This window comes from Molothrus aeneus, chromosome Z (genome assembly GCF_037042795.1).
Source record: "Molothrus aeneus isolate 106 chromosome Z, BPBGC_Maene_1.0, whole genome shotgun sequence".
Lineage (NCBI taxonomy): Eukaryota > Metazoa > Chordata > Aves > Passeriformes > Icteridae > Molothrus > Molothrus aeneus.
The window spans coordinates 34,812,520-34,835,680 of record NC_089680.1 but is presented as its reverse complement, the minus strand read 5'-3'; the positions used below and the strand labels follow the sequence as shown (position 1 = coordinate 34,835,680).

Genomic DNA, 23,161 nt, shown 5'->3' with positions numbered 1-23,161 from the left:
ACTTAGTTTTTTGAATTGAGTATATGTTCACTGAATGCATAAATTACTGCAGTTTATACACTTAATATAAAAACACAAACCCCACATATTTCTCTTATTGTATTCATCAAGTACTCTCTAGACCACTATATACCAAACATTGCATTTTCTAAGTAGTAGAGCACTGATACATCTAAAGACTTTAATTACTTAAACATCCATTTGCCTAAAGCTCTATTCTCTTAGTCTCACTCTAACAGCTCCTCACAAATCCATTGTGTTTTCTTTTTCATATCTCTTTCTATTCTTCTTTAATAACAGTAATCTTTCACTTTGAGTTTAATCTTCAGTTGATTAATAATGTACAGATTCATTGTAAGACTTTATTAAAATATTTTATTCTGCAGTCTTTTATTAAATTGTCATGAGAGTTGTGACTCTTAAGGGATTTTAATAATATCATTAAACTTAGCTTTTAATTGTTAGTTCTTACACATATCTTTTAATAATTTTGGGCTTTGTGTGTTATGACACTAAAGATATTTTCTCTTGGATTTTTAAAGACTTTTACAGAAAGATTAGTGGTCTCTTTTATCTTCCATTTCTTGGGTGGCTTTGTTTTATGTCAGATTTTCTACGATAATAAAAAAGTAGGTAATATTAAGGCAAAATTGTATTAATTTATTGCATCGTCTACACTATTTATAGTCATTCTCTATTGCATTGACTACATTAGAGCTAAAAGTAAATAATTTGCTTTCATAATTTCATAATGAGAAACTCATCTTAACCTCTTTCATTTCAGAAATGATTTTTCCTTTCTGCAGTTTGAACATTTTCTGTGCTAATGTTTGGGTTTTTAAAGAAGGCTTTTTTGCACCCTATTAATAAGAGAAGTGCCGATGGCCTTAACATTATGTTATTAATGATATTGTGTTTTTAAAAAAATATAGATGTGAAAGCAAAAGGTATCTGGTTCTATGGGCCTTTTTCTTAGACTTCATTGTAATTAAATCCTATATAGTGCTGGGCAAATGCAGATAAATTTGAAAAATTTAATTGGTTACCTTCCTGAGTGTTCCCACAGATATTTTCCCACAGACTGTTCCTACAGTGTAAGCTTATGTTGGAATTACATATGTAAATATAAGTGCTAAAGAACTAGAGAAGATGGGAACACCATCGTGGATTATCCCATTTTGAATTTCTTTCACTTTCTGGTTTAAAGAATGCAATAGTTATTAAGTGCCAAATATCTTACCATAATAATTTCTAGAATCCTCAAGGCATGACAAATATTACGAACAATCTTTTGCAATACTTACAGAGAAGGCAACTAAAGCAGACTTAGCCATTTTTACATTTTTGCTGGCTTAAGCATGTTGTTTCATGCATTCCTAACCAAGAGCAACATGCCTGTACTGGGCTGACAGCTACAGTCTCCCTGGTGATTACATTTTATAAAAATTTGACAGCAAGCAAAGTAAGCCTTTTCCTCAGCATCTCCACTGATAATACACTGCATGGACATAAGCTTCCTAAGTGAACTTAGAATTATTGAGACTTTTAAGACTACAGAACTTGGGAAAGTGTTCCTGTCTTCTTCACAAGTTAAACGACAGACTGTCTGTGTTTGTGGAATTGACTGATTATAAATTTATCAACACAAATATATTTTTTTGATTTGAAGGGTATCTATATAAATTGTTTTTAGATTCAAAATGCACCTGTAGTCAAAAAACACGCACTTCTAAAGGAACTGAATAATATATTTTTCTATATCTTGCTATTAAAGTAGTACTACTGAAAATACACTAATGTTTGTAAACTTTGCTACAAAATAACTTTACTTGATAAGCATTGCACTGAGCACAGGCTAAAGAGAAAGAGTACTGGGAGCTGTGTCTGCTGGAGGACCTCTGAAGTCAGGAATACATAAAAGACTTTATGGAGTAAGTATGGAATAGTCCCTCTTGTGGCACTCCTTTCCCTAACTCCCCAGTCTTATGAAATTATTTATAAAAACGAAATGGCCATTAAAGTGGTGATTTTCAAATGAATTATTATATATTATTAAATTTTTATTTGTGATAATTAAACAGTTTTACTCCATAGGAAGCCTGGTGCAAAAATCAAGTGCTTTATCTCCAGACACTGATCTCACCCCACATTTTCAGAGTATAAATCTGTGCACTGTCTTAAATGTCTTTAGAAAGACAGAATTTCTTTAAAAATAAAAATTTCATAGAAATGTAGAAAAGTGTATAATTTTTTGTTTTCATTTTCAATTTAACTCTAAAACTTCTAGTTTATTTTTCTGTCTTATGAAGATCATGCAGAAATACTTTCTCTTTCTTTCTTCAGTATCCGGTATCTTCTTGTTTTCCTCTTCTCTCTATGTATCTGTATCTAGAGAAATGGCCTTTTTTCCTCCAAAATTTTACATATCTTTTTCCCCTTTTTTTCCCCCTACAAGGATATTTCCTCACATTTCTCAGAAATTCAGTCTCTCTGTCATAACTTATCTAGTCCATTACATTCTATACTCCCTTGAGAAATATCATCAGAAGCCAACAACCAGAGCAATAAATGGACAAAGATTACAACAAAATGGAATAAGAGAAACCCACAAGTTAAAAACAATTCATCTCAGTTGATGTTTTGGAATTACCATACAGGCTAGGCAGAGGAAAGCCTGCATATACACTTTTGGTTCATTATGAGCTATAGAGCTGCAAAGAATTTGACTATAACAGGCCATGCACTTCCTGAACTTACTTCAAGGTCACCTGCCTGTGGTCTTGAGAGAATGCCATAGGAGGGAGAAACAAGTCCCTGCTTCCTGCAATCCTTTAAACATCAGGAGATGAAGCTAGAGCAAGGAAAAGATGGCAGAAACACTAGTTCAGACAAGAAGAAAGAATCATGTCTCTCTCTTCAAGAAAGTTTTCAACATACATGCATCTGCTTTCAAGAGAGAGCATTTTTTTCCTGGTGATATATATTTTCAAACCTTGCTGTTTCTTGTTGCTTCCACTGCCTACCCTGCAACAGCCTTGGGTGGCTTAGCTTGGAGCTCTTTCCCCCATCCTCATTCCCAGGATGCCTACAAAAATCATTGTTTCTTATGCATCCCAAACTGAGATGATACTTGTCACTCCAGATACTTATCACTTATATGTTTCTCCAACATAATCCTGGGTTATGCTGATGAAGTACCATCAAATTCACCACATTCCAGAGGTCAGCCAGAACAATTATGAAAACATGGAGTCTTACAAATTATAGAATCACCATATCCACTTCCAAATGTGGACATATTGAATACACCATGTGAAGTGAAGTAAGACACTAGAACTTCAAAAATGTTCCAGATGCTGGCTGACAGACAAAACTCAGCTGTGACTCAGCTTTATACAGGGCAGAGATATCACCAGGAACTAAATTCTAATCTTTCTTAAAAGCTAGTGGGACTTGGGTGCTGATTTCAGGGGACCAGAGCTTCAGCCAAGACAGGTAACATAAAAGTAAACATGCTGGACTCTTTGATAGATTTATTGTTATTGTTGTTTGGTTTAGTATTAGCATTCTTTCATTACTGCTATTGCAGTAGCTCTTAATAAGACTACAAATAGACTGAAAAAATACTACAACATTTGACTAAAATGATCCTTAAGCAACAAATAAACACTAGCACTGGTATAGCACAGTGTTATATTTAATTTCCCTTTACAAATTTATTTTCCCTTACCTATATAGATGTGAGGAGAAGATGTGTTCATTTTGCTTTTTACCAGTATTAAAAATATTTTTCTTGTCGTTAGGAAATGTCTTTTCTCTATATTGTAGCTGCACGATGTTCTGGCGCAAAGAATAATTTCATGCATTTGCTTCCTATAAAAGAATTAACTTAACCATGGAAAATAAAGTGATGTCCTTAAAACTATCAAACTGCAAGTTTTTCTGCACAGAATGCTGAAAATCTAGTATTATGTTTACAAAAGTAAAGTTACAATTACAAGGTCATTTTAGCTTTAACTAAGGTGATGACAGCACTTGCAAGTGCTGCGAATCCATCCAACAACCACATATCCAGTAGCTTACATTTTTGTGAAAATAGCAAAAGTCTAAAGAGAGTTTCAAAGTAGATTCATAGGCCATATCCACATTGAAGTGGATATTAGGTTGTCTGTGTTACAGTAATGTTCAGTACAGCCTGAAAAGAGCTCCTCAAGCTGCCAGAGTGCCATTGATGGCATATTCAAGCTCCCTGGCAAGATGGAGGTGACTCTGTGTGATGTGTTTAATGTTGCTTTGGATTCAAGAACATTACCAAAACACAAAAAAGCTCTTATTCAGCTGCCTGAATAAATACAATTATACCAAAAGAGAGCTAAACAGCCATAGCTCCCTGGGTACAGAAAGGAACAAGACCAGCAGAAGCTGAAGCCAGCTCAGGCCATAGCTCGTGCTGGGGCAGTGCAGTCCCCAGGAGACCCTGGGAAAGGGAGCTGCAGACACAGAAGGGGCACAGCCCCACAGCCCCCACAGCATTGGAGGGGCTGTGCCCACGGCTGGGAGCACTGTGAGCATCAGCCTGGTGAACCACAACTGCACTGCAGGTGCACAGAGTTTCTCCACTCAATTATTATTTAATCTTTCCTACAAGTAACAAATACAATCTTGTTGCATCACAAACACCAAACTTTTTGTTAGAGCCCCAAAATATGAAGTATTTTTACAGACAGAAAGAAAGTCATAGTATCATAGAATATGCTGAGTTGGAAGGAATCTATCAGGACCACTGAATCTGCTCCTGGCCCTGTGCAGGACACCCCAATAATCCCACCATATGAATTGGAGTGTTGTTCAAACACTTGAACTCTGTCAGGCTTGGTGCTGTTACGCTTCCCTAGCAAGCCTGTTCCAGCGTTCACCACCCTCTGGGTGAAAAATTTTCTGATATCCAACCTAAACCTCCCCTGACTCAGCTTCATGCCATTTCCTCAAATCCTGGCACTGGTTGTGAGAGCGATGGGATAGGCACCTGCCCCTTTGCTTCCCCTCATGAGGATGTTGAAGACCACAGTGAGGTCTCCCCTCAGTGTTTTCTTCTCCAGGCTGAACAAACCAGTGACCTCAGCTGCTCCTCACAAGGCTTCCCCTCCAAATCCTCCACCATTTTCGTGTCCCTCGGTGGGACACTATCTAACATTTGACTAAATTTGGTAAATATTGAGCAGCGAATCAAGTCGTTTTTAAAAAGAAAAGCGACGCCTAAGCACGCCTCTTGAAGACCGGTATGAGCTTCGGCAAATGGGAGACGGGCGGTACCCTACGCGCCCGGGCCACGCTGACCCGGCCCCCTCACGGCGCGGGCGGGCTCGGAGCGGCGGGCGCGGGCGCGGCGCTGCTGACGGCGCCAGCCCCTCCGAACCTTCCGCGCCGCTCCCGACGGGCGCCTGGTCACACGCGGCGGGTCTGGCTTCCCCGCCGGGAGGACCGGGCGGTGCATGGGCGCTCTTCCTCAGCGGGCAGGGTCGCGCTCCCCCCACTCCCCCCGCCGGCTGCGCGAAGGAGGACGGCGGAGCATGCCACCAGCGGGGCGGTTCCGCGGGGACTGACACGCTGCTAAAGGAGGGCAGGCGCCAGCCCCTCCGCCTCTCCCCGCGGTAGCGGAGGCGATGCTGCAGGGCGCTCCCCGGGCTCTCCCGCAGCCGCCAGGCTATCGCCCACAGCAGCCGCGCTCGCTGCCGTGAGCGGCGCGGCTTCGGCCCGGCCGAGGCGACGAGCGGCGCGGGCCCGCACCCGTGTCCGGGGCGGCGGCGGCGGGGAAGGCGCTGCCCGCGCCCGCGGGCGGCTCCGCGCGGCGGATGCGTGTGCATGAGCGCTGCACCGAGCGGGCGCAGGAAGCGCCCCCGCTCCGCCGCTTCCATCTTCCAGGGCAGCAGGACCTCGCCGCACGGCCGCGACAGCGAACGCCGGGGCAGCGGCTCCGATAGCGCCTACCAGATCCAGAGAACCCTGGACGACTGTAAGATGGTGGGTACCCCGGGCGGGCTTGCCGTAGTTTTTTACCTTTTCCGAGCTCTCCCGGCGCAGGCAGCGGTGCCGTTCCTCCCGCCACCTTGGCTATTCCCATCACGTGCAGTTGCACTGTTTTTTAAACCGCAGTCCCCGCCGGGGTGCTGCCCTGCGCCCCAACTCGCCGCGGTTCCAAAGCGGAGCCGGGAGGTGCGAGGAGACTTGCGGGAGCCGGCTGCGGGACAGGGAGCGGAGCCAGCGCCTGGACAGTCCTGAGGGAGCAGGAGTCCTCGCCCCACTACACACACCGCAAAGCAGCTGGAGTTGCTTTTTTGGTAGACCCGTCCAAATCTGTACCCAGGCTTGGGCGCACTGAAGCCTGAATGGGTAAATAGTTGCCTCCAATGAATCACTGCACTACTTGCTATCTTGTGCAGCAACCGCATGTTTGCCTTAATATCCTTAGGGCATTAGGGTATCCTATTTAAAAAATAAGGAGACCCAGAATTAGAGGCCCTGAAATGCTGTTCCTGATATATATGGTACCTGTTACCGGTCTTCCCAGAGAGCTGGTTGCAGTTGTAAAACCTCAGGTGAAACACCTGTGTCTGTGTTATTATGGACTGTCATATTCTGGTATGAGATTTTTCCTCAGTCATGTTCAAAATGCTTGGATTCTGACACTTTCCTCCAAATCAGCACCGTATGCCCCCTTTCAGGCTTCTTGAGCTACAGTCAGCCTGACACTGGGCCCCAGAATTACTCTTCTAGCTAGTGACAGATGTAGGAAAAAAATGAAGTCACTGCTACTTTTCTGGCTAAATCTGTACCTGGCTAAATCTCTGTCCAGTAGCAATGGAGCTGCTAGTTCTATTCTGCTGGATTCTGGCAATTTTTTTTTCCTCTGGTGCTGAAAAATGTGCTGGCAGATTATCCGCTCTGATGCTTCAAGATTGGGAGCAATTCCCAGTGCATGGAGGAACAAAAGCTGCCACAGTAGCTCTATAAATATACCCAACAAGTGGATCTTAGTAGGTTCTGCCTGTTTTCTTATTCTCAACAGCATAATGTTAGTTGCAGAGAAGTTTTTAGAATTGACCGATTAGAAATAAACTCTGTTTTATAGGTGGACTATCAAGTTGTGATAGGGTTTGGGAGGTAAAATCAGTGTGTTTTTTTTCTTCTTCTGTGTCTCAATTTAGCAACATATGTGTGGTTTTGTTTTCCTGGGCAGTGGTAGGGTGGCTGGATGAGTCTGTTTAAACAGGTGAGAACTGGCAAAATGGGTCTGGTGCAACCAGTTACCAGTTGCAGGATGCGACATTTTTCTTCCCATTGCAGAATAATCACACTATGACACAACCCAGTACAATTTTTTTCCTCTCCATTGCCTTCATGCATTCTCTAAAGCTACAGAGTGATAAAAGTTGAGGACTTGTTTAGCGAATATTGTGCCTAGGGCATTGTTTGGTGTGTGCTTTTGGGTTTGTTTGGGATCTGGGTGTGGGAGGGTGCAGATGTATTGAAGTGCACTTGGGTTGACTTGCTGCTTCTGAAGCAGAGGAACATATTTGCTATTCTTAAAATGAAATTTCAGAAAGCATGGTCAAAACTATTTTTGATACCAGTTCTCAGCTATACAGTTAATTGCAGTGGGATGCATCAAGGGTATGAATATAATACTGCAGAAGTGACTCGTTTATTTCCTGAGCATGAGAATTTGAGGACTTGACTTTAAAAATTGGTAGCTCTGATAGACTCCAGGTTCTCAGTATGTTTTTATGTTTGGTATGTTGAACTTCTGGTGGTAATGATGACTGCAGAATTACGAGCAATTACTCTTGTCTGTTTTTATATAGTTTGGAATTGAGGTCAAAACACAGATAAATAAATATTCTGTTCTATTACTCTAATCCTTCCACCCCCACCACCATGTGGAGCAAATGGTCTTATATGCATTCGTTCAGAAGACAGCAAATGCTTCATTTCTTTAAAATATCATTCCATGTACGTGATCAGTGGAACTAAACAATAATGATCTTTCCATAACACTAAAATTATCCATTTATCCAATAAAATCTGTATGTATCTGCTGGATATTGGATTTCTGTACAGGTTGTAGTGTTTTTTTAATGATTTGTTTCTTTTTCCCACATGCACTTTAGAAAAGGTGCTTTCTGGAATTTTAACAGGAAAGTGCCTATCTGGTACATCTTCTCAGTCAGTAACAGCAGATGAGTTTTAAGTCAGAAATCTGGGTTGAAGGAAAGTGACAGAACAGAAATAATTACAAAATAAATTAGCAAAATTGCCAATTTAAAAGCAAATACTGCATTCCAGTCCCTGAACATGCTGTTAATCAGGAAGCAGGAGAAGCATAGGCAGTAATTTCTGGAGATATTTTTGCCTTTCATGATAGCAAAAAATAACCTCATGCTACTAGTAAAGCAGATGTTTTTTTTGTCTGCTTAATATTTAATACTAATAACTCAAACACTTTCAGATATTAAAAGCAGAAACACTACTTTCCTACAGATGAACATTTATAGCTCACAGAAGAAGCAGCTGCTATGGAGGCTCTAGTTGTTTACTGAATCGTGTGCTCTTGATCCTGTGTGGTACGAAATTGTGAGAAGCAGGAACAAGCCCTAGATTGGGCATGTTTTTAAAAAACTGGATTGTTTTTACCAATGTAGTTAAAAATTCTCATGCATGTAAATTGTTTTTGTTTTTCAGCTTGTCCAGGAGTTCAATACCCAGGTGGCTCTCTATCGGGAGCTGGTCATTTCTATTGGGGATGTCTCAGTCACCTGTCCTTCTCTGCATGCAGAATTGCACAAAACTCGAACCCGAGGATGTGAGATGGCCTATCAGGCTCATCAAAAACTAGCAGCAATTTCTGGGTAGGAGGCAACTTATCTTTAATTAAAGCCATATTCATGTGCAAATCTTTGTTAAGTACTACATAATGCTTTGCCTGAGAGTTTGCATTAACTTATCTTTCTGTTTTAGGCGTAGGGGTATATGACCACAAATTTTGCAGAATGTCTATATCCTTAAAATAGTACAGTTTTGTATCAAATTCTGGTCCCCTCACTAAGAACATATCCTTCTGATTTCACTGGATGCTTTTATGTGAGACTAACAGGATTTTACTGCTTATCACTACAGATCAAGGGGGAAGTCATGCCCTCCAAGGGTGAAGTAGCAATAGCTTTCTGTCCAGTCTTTCATTGAGTATACATAATTGAATAGTTAAGACACAACTAGCTCAGTTCAACTAGAGACTCAACAAAATTAAACCAAAATTAGGTGCAAACAGAGTGAGTGGAATACAAAAACCACTCTGCGAACTTGTGTTTACCTTCTACACGTTTTTAAACCCTTGTTTGTGTTGAAATAAGAATGAAAGCTTTGCCAGCATATAATGTTCTAATTTATTCTTTGGTATTACATTATGTACATTCCTTTCCATGGTGACAGAATGTATTATCACATACTTGAGACTATGCCTCAGTGCAAGATCAACCAGCGTAAATAGCTGTTTCCTAAAAAATGGGAATTCGTGCAGCTAATTCCATGTGGGTTCTTCACAGTATGGTGACTGGGGCATTTGTATTTATCATGTACCCCCTGAGTCATGTCTTTCTGATTACACTTTGTCAGAACTTTCTGCATCTGTCTTATCTACCATAAGCTATTTTGCACCACTAGAAAAAGAAAACACCTTTTTTTGTAGCTCTGCCCATTGAATTTCTTTTCATCACTGTAATATATAAAGAAATCTGTTATAGGCTTGGTGTATAAGGGGAGCCCGAACTAACAAACCAAACAGAAGAGGGTACTGATTGGATATTTTAGTAGAATTGTCACTATTTTCAAGTAAGACTTTGTGCAAAGTCACTTAAGTTGGTTTTGTGACCTCTGATTTGTTCCTCAAACAAATTACATGCTTTAAAAATACTTAAGTCAGTGGGAACTTTTAAAAAAACAGCAATGACAGTACATTGAAAATGTGAAAACAGTAGTGAAATTTATTGTTTTTGCTTTCAGACTCAAAAGAAAAAGTAATATGAGCTGAAATAATACATTTGAATAGTTGAACCTATTTTGTAACTTTTAAATATTTTTCCCCTGTAAAGAAAACAATTGGTACATGCTCGTTTAGAAAGTACGTGGGTTTTTTAAGCAATCATTTCGCAGCTGGAAGTCTGTCATATGCACAAAGATGTCCTGAAGGTTGTGCAGTTGCTGCGAGATTGACATTTGGCTAATCTAAAACTGTTTTAAATAACTCTGATAATACTGTGATATCCATAACAACTGGTAGGTGTTGGAAACTATGTGGAAATTACTGGTTTGGTTTGACACACAATTTGCAGGATATGCTTCGCATCCCCACCCTTCTGTAGCTGAGGAAAGCCATATGAGACATTAACTTTTTTTATGTATTTGTGGAAGATGAAGATTAAAAGAAAGCAAAAAAGAAATAGAAGGAGAGGAGTAATAAATAGTCTTAGACATTTAGTCTTCATTTTGGCAAAAAGACTGATATAAGCGTGTATGAAATAGGATCTGGAATAGGAATCTAATTGGATAGGAAGAAATGGTATCAGGAAGAAAAATGCTTAGGGACAGGAATGCATTAAATCATCCTTAGTATTAGTCAGGAGGGTAGTGTGCTGCTCAGAAACCACTGTTATTCAGCATATGGGATGAAGGCTTACTTAGTTCACTGGTTTAGTTCAAAATGCACAACACTGCACTGGGTAACATGACAAGTTCTGTCTTCCAAAACTTATTAAAGAAAATGTGTTGCTTTTCCACCCAGAAATAATAATAGCAAGTAGCTGTTTATGTTACCAGACTACAACATTTCATGAGGGAACAGCATTCTATTAATTAAGGTCATCAGTAATGTTCAGTTAGTCTCTAAGTGATCTACCTGAGGTATTGCATGGCACTCTTACTATTGAGAAGTTGGTGTCAGTGTCTTAAGAGAATACTAAGTTCATTTCTCTCTTTGTGCTGTTTTCCTTGGAAAATTAGCAGACACCTTAATGTTATACTGTTCCTCTTTGAATATATCAGGATTTCACAGAATCATGGAATTGTTAGGGTTAGAAGGGCCTCTGGAAATCACCTGGAAATCACCTAGTCCAGCTCCTCTTGGCACTAGTGCATGTGAGACTCTTAAATACACATCTGACTTGGACAATAAGAAGAATTCCCTTTTGTAATTCACTTGTCCTACAAGACTAAGCAAGGCAACAAATAGGAAAGATGCAAAGACTTGGAAAGAAAAAAACAAAAGCAAATCCTCTATGCTGGAGAAGTGAGCTCTTGGAAGAAATCTGGAAATTGTGGAAAGGGAAGGAAATACTGAAGTGGAGATAATGCATTAGAAACTGAGCAGGATAGAAGTCATGAGGACCAAAAAATACATTGGTCATGGGCATATCATTTCTGGAATATTAGACAGACATCAGAGCAGGATAGTGATGTAATGTGAACAAGAAGAGAGGGCTGCAACTGTACCTGTAGAAAAAGGCTACACTGATATGCCAACAAAAGCAGATTCAGCTGTAGAATCAGAGGAAGTGAAAGTCACGCTTATGTTTTAAAAACTGAGAGAAAGAAAGACAAAGGAGATGATGAAAAAGAGATGAAGTAGCAAGGAAACATAAAATGTTATAAAGTCCACACTGGGTTAGACCATATCACCCCATCTAGCTCAAACCTGACAGCTGCTGGTAGCAGCTATTTCATTAAGAAATAAGCAAAGATAAAAAAACAGGTTGTGCATAGAACGATGACTTGTCTTGCCAGCACTCAGTAAGTAAAGGCTGCATGTGAACAATCACTATCTGACAAATGTGATTTCTCTAAACATTAAGATCTTTTACTCAAAACATGCTGAGATTGAATAAGGACATCTTTATGCTGTGATGTATTTAAAAACCTATTTACTAATAAAATATTACGGAAAAACGAAATTTCAAATTAAGTCTCCAACTTAATAGGGCCTCATAGATACTACATCCTCTTCTTTACTTGCTCTGATATCTTTTTCTTATAGAAGTAGTGAGATGTTACCAGAGGGGAATAAAGATTAGAAATAAAAATAATCTAAATTGAAATATCCTAATTCTAATTAATGTTCCTTTAGGAATGCAAGTCAAAGTATATCCTCCTTTCAGTGTTGGTTTTCTCAGGACTTTAGGTCAATTCCTGCTCTTACACTAAAAGTTGTTAGTGATTTTTAATGAGCTGTCTTCTGAAGAAGGTGAGTAAAGTTTCAGTCCTTTCATCACATTTTCTTCTATATAATGTAGCAGAAATTAAAAATTTTTTAAGTATTTACATTGTTCATCCTTATAGTATTAGTTGTCATGGTCAAAACTGGAGAAAGTACAGCAACAAGAAAATGAGTCAGCATGATTTTTTCCAAAGAAAAAGACAGGAAAAATATTTGTAACCGTAAGAAGATGAGGGGGAAAAAGATGTGAATCTCTGTTATGGAAGGGAGTCTGCTTTATGGAGAGATAGAGTGGTGATCTTTTATAGTTCATCAAATGGGGTTTCATCAGCTGGTTTTATAAGTGGAGTCCACTGAGTCTGGGATGTCAAGAGAGAGATAACTCAGAACTGTATTTTAAGATACACGTCTGCACAACTGTGCACACACTTTCGTAAATGTCCTTACATAGTCTCAGGCACTTGATATGCTTACATAATGTGTGCACTTGGCACACTGAGACCAGAACTGGCAGTGTCTCTGTGGCAGTCTGATATATATATATATATGTTGGCAGTGGCTTTTTTTGCATGAAACAAAACTTGTGTGAGGAGCTCAGGGGTGCATGGCAATGTACATCTGTGTGAGCGTAGCTCTAAAAGTGATTTTTCTCTGTTTTTCTAACTGGTGTTTCAAAGTCCAAAATGTAAGGAGGATTAAACCTCTCGCTACACTAGTCCCTGCTGGGGCATCAGCTCTGCAGAAGAGGATCTTGGGGGTTCTGGTGAACATCAGGTTGAACATGAGTTAGTGCTGTGCCCTTGTGCAAAGAGGGCCAGCAGCCTCCTATGCTGCTTTAGGAAATATTGCCAGAAGGTCAATGGAGTTCATCATTCCTTTCTACTCAGGGCTGTTGAGGCCATGTCTGGAATACTGGGTCCAGCAATGGGCTCCCTAGTAGAAAGGAGGAAAGGACATCCAAATCAGGTCTAATCAACTACCTTAAAGATGGTTCGGCAGCATCCCACGTACAAGGCAAGGCTGCTAGTTCTGGGATTGTTTAGGTTGGAGAAGAGAAAGCTGGAAGGGGGATATTATCCATATGCATAAAAACTACCTCCTGGACTAGTGTAAAGCAGACACAGTCAGACTATTATCAGTGATAGGACATCAGGTAGAAATTGAAATACAAAGAAAAATTGATTTAAAATTTTAAATTCCTTTTTTTCCTGTGAGGCAGGTAGAATATTGGAACAGGTGCAGTGAGAGGTTCTGGAGGCTCTGTCCTTTGAAATACTGAGAATTCACCTGGTCATGGCCCTCCATAACCCTCTGTAGTTGACACTGCTTTGAGTAGGAGGAGGCTTGGGCCAGTTTAGTTCTAGGTGTCCCTTCCAGCCTGTGATGAAGTAATCATAAATCTCCTTGGGAAAATTCAAAGAAAGTTTCCTTATTTGACACCCATGTGCATCTGTTACTTTTATTAAATAGTTGTTAATTTTAAGTTCCCCTAAGTTCATGAAAGGTTGAGAAAGTCAGCTAAAAATCACATCCTGATTGCAATCATTTGCACAAAAAGATTATCATAGTCTTGCTTTAAGTTTTTAATTTTATGTAATTTCTACTTTTGTTTTTCTTTGCCATCTACAGTAGGAATTCTCATGTTTTCAATAAGCACCAAATGGTAATTTTCTCAGAGCTAATTAATATTAGATTGCTTCCTAAGGCTGTTTTAAAACATTCTGCTGACACCCAGTTGTGGCCAATTTTTTTATTGAACTGTCTGAATTTTCCCTGAATTACAACCCTACAAAATTATCTGCTTTCTAAAGGATGCAAACAAAAAAGATTGCCTCAAATATTATACACATTAGGTGAGAAGAAGACTGCAGACCCATAAGTTAATGGCAACTGTAATAAGATAGGCATAAGGGAAATAATTTTAACTGCATATGTTAAATAAAGCTCTACTGGCAGTCAGTATTAGCTGAGCAGAAACAAAGCACAGCAACACTTAGCTCAAGAGGGAAGAATTTTTATAATTGTGATTCAAAACCAACTTTATACCAGCAGTTAGAGCAACAAACCAGAGGTCTGTCCCAGCTAGATACAGATGGAGCAGCATTCATGGAGATCTCTGTCCTTTGTAGACATCTTTGCAGTCACTGCCATGGTACTCCTGTCAGTGTGTGTATCACAAGTGGGGAGAGTGATAATGTCGATCATGGGGTTCTGAATCACAGGCACTGCTGGCTGTACCCAGCTCTGGGTTGGAGTTGTTAGCATTGTTTCAACTGCCAGATTAAAGTTAAGAAAAAAGGTAAGTGCTTCACAGATATTGCAGTATGATAACCAGAATGTGACCTGATTAAAGTATAGTTAAATATCAAAAGTAATGTTATGATATGTAAGAAAACAAGGAAAGTAGTCAATATTCACTGCAAGAATCAGTACTGTTATACAGTGTAGTACCAGTAGCTTAATGCTCTCTGAAACTTGTGATTTCTTGCTAAAATGTTGCAAGTGTTTTAAATAGTAACAGCTTAAAGTTGTGACCTTAAAAATCTGTCAAGTAAAAAATACTGAGATCCTCCACTTCAGAAAACTCTTGGAAATATAAAACATCATTTTGCTCTCTTGGGCTATACTAAAAGCATCTCAGTAAGTTGTTTCAATCCTGGACCTCACAATTCTTATAATCATTTTATAGCACGTTACTTAGGAAATTGTCCTGATGATGTAACTATGACTGTCTGAAATGGGTAAAGTCAGGAAGAGTTTTGTCTGCCTTCAAAGAAGAGCTTTTCAGGATTACTAAACATTCTTATGGTATAAAGTCTCATTGTCCCTCAACTTTGACATTCAGCTTCTGTAAAGATTTACTGGAATTTTCTTACATGCTTAAAATTTTCTTGTAGTTTTGAGCATATCAGATTCTAGAAGCAAATTACAGTGTTTATTCCACTTTGTTTGGCTGGCACATATTCACTGATTTCTACATTGAAGTGATTGCAAATGTAGTACCGTAGTCAGAAACTACACCTGTTCCAGTGACTCAAATCCTATTTTGACTAATGGGAATTCCTGTGCATGGGAATGGGAATGTTTTGATAAACAAGCTCAGATGTGGATAGTTTAATGTACCCCTTAAGGACCATATAGTGCATGATAGTGAAGTAGGTATACCATAGCTTACTCTTTTCACAAGAGGGTAAGATGCACATGTATTGTTCTGAATAGATTCCTTGTCAAAAAATTTCTCTGATTATATAATCCATATGCATCTAAAATGATGGAAAAGGAGAGCAAAAAGATAAAACTATTTTCTGTGGAACTGAGTTAAGTTACCTTTGATTATTAAGAACAAAATATATTTACTCAATTTAAGTTACAAGTTGAAAATGAAGTTGTTTAAGTCAGGCACCTCAAGTTCAGAAAGCAAATAATGGAAGAAAAACAAGGTTATTTACTGAGCTAGAACTCTCAAAATAGCTGACCTCTATAGACCGGCATTTTCTTTGTACCTCTGGCTTTGGAGGTGCTTTAATAGGTGTTTGGGACTTGAAGATCTAAGGTATTAATATCTCCCTTTATAGATCTGTCTTTCATAACTGCAGGCCAGATTTAGTCAAGGGCAAACAGACCTAAAAGTGGATTTATTACTCTTATTATTTTTCTATGTTCAGAACAGCATTTTGAAAATGCTAGAAGTTCTATATCTGCAGTAACACAGCAAAAGTTAATTTTGACAAAGTGGAAGAGCTTATGGCAACCTGCTTAATGATAAACCTCACCAGCAGTCAGAAGGACAACATTCTTGCCTTGTGCAGGATCTGACAAGATTGTTCCCAGAGGTGCTGGCAAAGCATCCTCAGAGCCTGACAACTTCGGGCCCTTCACAAAACACAGTGGCCCCTATCACTTCCTTTTAGCCAAAGCTGAAGGTGAGTCAAACTTAATTTCTAGACCACTTGCACCTGTGTCCTAGAAAAGGCATGAAAGTGAGAAAAGGGAAAAGTGAGTGCTAAAAGTCGAACAGACATTGTCTTTGTCAGTCAGTTATTTGCCCCTTTCTTCCATCTGACACTCAATTAACACATCCACAACCCCTTCCAGTGCAGTGCTGCCACTGCTGAGACACTCCAGGACTGCTGGGTAAGCCAGACAGGTAAGCCAGACTGCTTGCATGATGGGTCCCTCTAATAGCAGGGAAGCCGTGTCCCAGCCCAGCAGCCAGGGAGGCTGCCCATGCTTGAGGATACTGCTACAAATAGTATTCTCCCTGGGAAACATAAAGCAGTGTAGGTTTTCCTCTGTGACATGACCTGAAGCTGTGAGGTAGTTGTGGAGAATTAGGGGGCACATTGCCATTGTCTAACCCAGTGGAAAGAGTATTTTGCATGAGGAATCAAAATGATGTTGAGGTCTGCTCTGTACTTGGACTTCAAGCAGTGCCATTGCATGTAAACACTGAAAACCATTAGGGAACTTCTTTTCTGGTATTCTAATCCTTGCTCCCATATTTTTTTTCCTATGTTTTAAGCAGATAAAACACATAAAGACACAGGGAAACTCAGGTAAAGGATGACTATTCATATTATTTTATATCTTCAGCCTGGCAAACTGTACACTCACTGCACAGTACCATGGCCTAGGATCAAAGTATCCTGCAGCTTTAAGGTGGTTTCCCTTCCATTTTAACATGCCCTCTGCATTCATCACTCCCATTGTGGGTTCCTGGAAAGAAATACCAAAAACTAAGATACTACTGTAATTCAAGTCCTTCAATGGACCGTTCTCTGCTATGCATGAACAGCATTCTACTACAGTTAGATTTTAGAAGGGTTATTTCTCAAACTCTAACTCATTAATAATGGAGTATTCCAGTTATAGGTGTAAGACTATCTGTAGCAATGATTGAAATAACCAACCTGTTTCACATTCCTATTCCGAGGTATACAAACCTTTATATGAGAAAATTGGGGACTGAATTACATTGGCAGGGTCTCTTTAGAAATGCTGCAGAATCAGAGCTGATCTTTTGTAGAAAATTTGGTTTCTCTGTCTCTTTGTGCCCTTCTCTTGCCCCATTTTGTCCTTTCAAAAGATCTGCTCTCATTGCTGAACATAAAAAGCTTTTCACACCTTTACTTTCCAAGTGATTTTCTTGGGGAGTAATCAGCCAGAGGATCCAGCAGTTAGGTACATCTCTAGAAACAAGAACTATGGGGATTTTGAAAAGCCCACAGAACTTAAGTGTGGACTCTGTTTTGACAGTTGCTGTTACCTCTGCTTCACTTCAGATTTTCTCATGACCTTTTCTCCTTTGTCATTTCTTTTTTCAGTGTTTCTTGCTTTTTTGCCTCATAGCCTGTCTCCAAATAGTAATGAAATGAACATCTGATGTGCTACTGTCCCATTAACTATTTGGGAACTTCTCATGGCAGTCTTGAATGTACATATAACAAGCCTCCTGGAATCCAGTGATCTTTAGATCTGTGGCATTACTGTAGTAAACATGGCTAACAAAAAACTCCTGTGTTTTGGGAAAAGTCTGGAAAATCTCATTCAACCTCTCACTGATGTTTCAGATGAATCACTTATTAAATAGGTGTGCCAGTACTTACTATCTCTGAAAAATACTTACAATTTTACAGCATATTAGAGTCTTTCAAGGAAAAGCATTGTTTTCAAATCTTCTCTTTTATTATTGCTATAGTGTATGTAGATATTACATTTTTATCATTGTTTTCATAATTAATTTCTTCTGAAATTAATTTTAAATGTCAATTTGCTGGAATTCTAAGCCCTAACATGTAAAAGCACATAGCAACTCCTGTTGCTATGTCTTGTCATGTCACGTCCCAAGTGGAATCAATTAATAAGCTCTTCTTGAGCAAAAACCAGAGTGTTACTAATTTATGTCAGTAAATAGTGCTTCACAAGGAGATCTAGAGATAAATTTTAGAAGGTATTTGAAGATAGAAGTGTAGCTGATTATGAGCCTTTCAAGTGATGCTAATTTCTATGCCCACAAAAATTAGGAGTACCAGAGAAGCCTGCGTGGTTCAAAATTATTCAATTCAAAATAATATTCTGAATTATGTTAGACCAATCTAAAAAAACTTTTTCATTGCAATATTTCTGAAAAAAATAATATACACTTCACACCTATCTTCACAGATGTAAATGAAAGTTGCGCTTGTGCTAATCTGTAACCAGGATGGCCAAGAGGAGTGCCTTTTTTGTCCCCACTAGGCCCACTGCTTTGAGACTGTTTCAATAGCATATTTCAGTGTTTCTCTTCTGTAGGTTTCTAATGAAACACAGCTAAAGCTAGGAATTTAGTGATGAGTTTTAAGTGCTTCTTTCCTGATCATTTTCCTAAATACTGTTCGATTAAGAAATCCCACATGTCTGCAATTTTAGGTGATAGATGCTTTGCCTTTGTTCTGTTTAGCTTGGCTTAATATTGTTCTCAGAAACTTCTTCTGATTCTCACTGAATCTTATAAAGCCAGACTATGTTGACAATATGTTTATATATCTTAAGAGAAATAAAAACATGAGATAATGGAGTTATGCATTAGAAAGCCTTCAGCATGAGCTCTCAGAATTCCACATATACTGGGATTTTGCTTCTGATTTCTTGCCTCTTTTTTTGTAAGTCTTGGACTGAGAATTGCCAGTTAATGGAAATGATTTTACTAATGCTCAGTATTTCTCAACATTCTGGAACACTGCTCTTTAGTTAGAAAGGAACCATTTTGATTCTGTGCCCCTCACTGAAATCAGCCAACAACATTGCCAAGTTAATTGTGCAGGGCCATGCAGTTAAGGGCGTGTCCTTCTCACAACCCGTGTTTGATCAAGCTCTTTCAAGTGCTGCACTTCCTGCCTAGTCAACTAAGAAAAAACTTTACACTTACTGTGAGCTGCTTGGTACATGGAGGCTTGCTCTAGTGACAGTAGCAAACAGTACCTACTCTTAACAGCATCATCAGTACCTTGTGATGATCAGTCTCCAGACATGGGAGAGACCAGTTCTGTCAGGCTTCCCCCGTAAAAATTCCAACTGGTTTCAACAAGGTGTACAAAATCTGTTGTAATTTTTCTAATTGCTTTATCACTCTGTTTCTGAACAATTAATTAAATAAATGAATCTGGGCATTAAGATCTCGACACAGCATTAAATGAAGTATTCCAGTATTACCAGTTAAATGCTGTTTAAATTCATGTTTTAAAGTTAAATTATGCTGAAGTGTTGGCTGTTATTGAATTGAATTGAATTTTCTCCTTGATGGGAATATTTAGAGATCTACATTTACATTTTCCATATAATTAACTCTCAGAGAAATAATATACTGAATTATTTGTACATTAACATAGGAGGTCTTCTTTTCTCTTATATTCCATTTTTTATCTTGCTGTTCTTATCTTTCATAAGAGTGGTTCCATCATGAACATTTCTTGGCAGCAGATCTCATGTAAGGATTCAAACAGTGGTATATTAAATTCTGTGCTCAAAGTTGTTGAAGAAACTGCTTTCCCATTTCAGGAGAAAACAAGTTTGCATTTATTGTGTGAGCAAAGAGAAGCTGACACTTCATATCTCTGTCTATCATGGCAAGACAGATCATTGCAAATGTACTGCTGGTAACCTTGGCAGCATGGCAAATGGCTGAGTGGCAAAATATTTTAAAGTGCCATGTTTATACAGCAGCTTCCAATTATTTCCAACAGTTCTGGAGTTGTTATTGTGGTGAAACAGCACTATCCACCCATATGTGTTTATAAGCTCTCCCAAAAAAAAACGCCAACACCAACAAAGTAGTGTTTGGTACTTGGGAATTTTATGACAACTGCAACTGCAGTGTGTAAGACTGAGTATAGGGTGAGGCTGTGTGCTGAAGAAGCACTCCCTTCATGCAGAGTGAAGAGTCCCAGTGCACCAAAGTTGTGGACAATCCAAAGTCTGGGCATATAATTTAGCTGCAGACCTACCCAAAGTAGTGTGTGTACAGCCTTTTGTAATTAATTTTGCATCATTCAAGACTCAGAAACAAGAATTATGTCTGTGCAGCTGCTAACATACAATGCTGAATGCCTAAAGGAAGACTTCATGGAGAAATCCTTGTTTCCCAAGCAGAAAAAAAGGCTTTTCAAAGAGGGGAAAAAAACAAAAGTAACACCAGTTCACAAAGTCATGTGGAGACCAAAGCAGGATTAAAAATCTAAGTGAAAAAGCTGCAAAGATCTTTTTGCTAGAATACTGCTTCCTGAACACATTTTATCAACAGATGGTTTTAAAAATTTCTTTCTCCATATATGAATTTAAATTCAGGAAGCTAATCTATCTCTTTTTTTCTTTCTATTTCCTTCTATTTTTTTTCTTTTTTTTGACACATTCAAGTTTTCTCAGTCTCTCAGCTGTGATTTCTAACTATTCTTACAGATTTGATCCGTGAAGTATCTGGTGGAGCTGTGTGAGATTCTACTAATTCTATAACACAATTTCTTTTTCACTTGGAATACTTCTCTATGGAGGTATTTGAATTTTTCTGTAAAAAATTATAATATTTCTTTTAAAAAAGATAAAAAATACTCTGAGGTATAAGCATGATATATTCAAGCACTCCTAGCAGCATTTGATACATAAAAAATCCCAAACACCACCTTATTCTGAGCAACCTGGAAATATCTACTGTATGCACTGTTTTCCTTCTAGTTTAGAATTGTAGCAGTCACAGTATTGGTCTATTTGACCAGCAGACAAAAAAAAAAAAGGATTATACATTATCTATACATTATGAAAATGTATAGATTTTTTCAATAATTGTTAATACAATATAGCTCTTATCCAAATCACAGTGAAACTTAAAGAACATCCTTCCTTCAGTTTAAATAGTTAATTAGGTGATATGTAATATTTTTGAGGAAAAGTAAATGCATTGTTCCTTGCCTCGTCTCATTTTAACATATCTTCACAACCATTCCGGTTCTCTCATTTTGAAATATGGAAAACCAGAAATCTGAGTTACAAACAGATAATGGGTATCCAGATTATTCTTAATGCTTTATGGAATGCCTTTTGGAAAAAATATGTTGAAATTTATATTCAAAGAAGGTACTAATGACAGAAATAAAATGAAAAAAGGAAGTGTCTCAAATCTAGGAATCATCTGGTTTAGTGTCCTGAGAATGGTCAACAGCAGATGGCATCACTTGCCTGCAGCAGAGTTCCTTCTACATCCAGTATTTTTCTAGCCCGTTGTGACCTAGATATCCTACAGCATCAAATACCTGAAGCACCTAACTCTCCTTCAGGCTCTCTGGAAAATTTTACCCTGTTTGTCCACACAGATCAGAACCAATTTCATAAATGACCTCACATCAGATACTATGTTATTTCATAAAATTTTTATGAAAAAAAATTACAACTGTACAACTGTTAATCAAAGGAACTGGATGGGCGTGTAGGTATGAATCCATATATATTTTTCAGACTTTTGAAAGGTGGAGTTTATAAATCATTCATTAACAAACAGTGAGTGATTAAGGGGCATTTTAAATAACGCAGAAGCTTAACTAAAGTCAAAGGGCAAATCCATGGGCAGCATGACTATCAGCTGCCTGCAGGGGATTTAAAAGAGGCTGGGCTTGAGCCTGTTGGGCAGCACAAACTTATCTGTGCTTTCTCTACATTTTTATCAAATTCATTTGAGAACAACTTGTTGATGCTGACAAGGCAGTGTTCTGAATAGGAATTTCCTAGATAAGCTTACAAGTTATTGCATATACAGCTAATGTCACTGTCTCCTTCTTGGTTAGCACATATCTTTTCTGAAAGGTCGGTGTAATGGTTTCGATTTATCTGTTCTTCAGTATTACATAATTTGAGGCTGTGGGATTTTTTTTTTTGTTCAGCTGAGGCTAAAGCTAACAAGGCTGACTTGAGAGCCCACCCAAAGTTTTCTTTCATCTAACTGGACACCACCTTCTCAACAGGTCTGATAACCTGCAGAGAAAAAGGCCCTGTTCAGCTCATATTTGACTAGTGCAGAAGTCTCCTGGATTTCTCTAAAGTAGAAGCAAGGGTCAGACAGCTGAAGGAAGGAACAATGGAGTTAGGGTGTGGTGGTCAAGCCAGGCCTTTTGGGATTTTTTTTTAATTTTATGAGAACTCAAAAGTGTAACTGAAGACACACATGCAATTTCATTTGAAATTCTGGGTACTTAAAAATATCCTGCTGGGGATTTTAAGCTTAGCTTATCTTATTTTGAGACAACAGCCAAACTCACACCCAGTTGCTTGCTCACTCACTCCTCAGCAGAATATGAGGAGAAGACAGGAAGAAGAGGAATGAGAAGGATTAGGTAGAAACAAAGACAGGCACATCGACTGTCTGTAGAGCAGGCTTGACTTGGGAAATATTATCCTAACTTATTGCCAATTAAAATTAAAATAATTACTAATTTAAGTAATGAGACGAGAAAAGAAACATCAAGCTAGCACCTCTTCTGCCTGGCTTCCATGCTAAACTTCACTCCAGACTCCTCTACGCACCCCCACCCTCCTGGGAGGTATAAGTGGGATGGGAATATGGAGTTACAGTCCATAACCAATCTGCTTTGTTTCTCCTTCCTCCGCACATGTCTCCTCAGCTGCAGTGTGGGCTTCTCCACAAGCAGCAGTCCTGTCAGAAAAATCTACTCTAGCATAGGTTCTCCACAGGTGGCAGTTCCTGCAGGAACATCCATCTGCTCTGGTGTGCTCTGTGGGCTGCAGGGAAGATCTCCTCTGGCATGGAGAGCCTCCTCCTTTCTCTTACACTGATATTCCGTCTCGTTTCTTACTCCTTTTTTTCCCCTCACTCCTTCTCCTTGTGGCTATTTTTGCCCTTTTTGAAAATAAGTATTT

The 23,161-nt window shown here is 38.9% G+C and overlaps 1 protein-coding gene across 1 annotated transcript in view; it reads left to right on the top strand.

The window, feature by feature from the left end:
• The first annotated feature begins 5,806 nt into the window (after positions 1-5,806).
• RGS7BP (regulator of G protein signaling 7 binding protein) overlaps positions 5,807-23,161 on the top strand; it is a 34,438-nt gene continuing 17,083 nt past the window's right edge. Inside the window, exons 1-2 of the mRNA XM_066569460.1 lie at positions 5,807-6,021; positions 8,740-8,906. Coding sequence (XP_066425557.1) covers positions 5,863-6,021; positions 8,740-8,906 — 326 coding nt within the window. The 5' untranslated portion in view covers positions 5,807-5,862. The remainder of the gene's footprint in view (positions 6,022-8,739; positions 8,907-23,161) is intronic.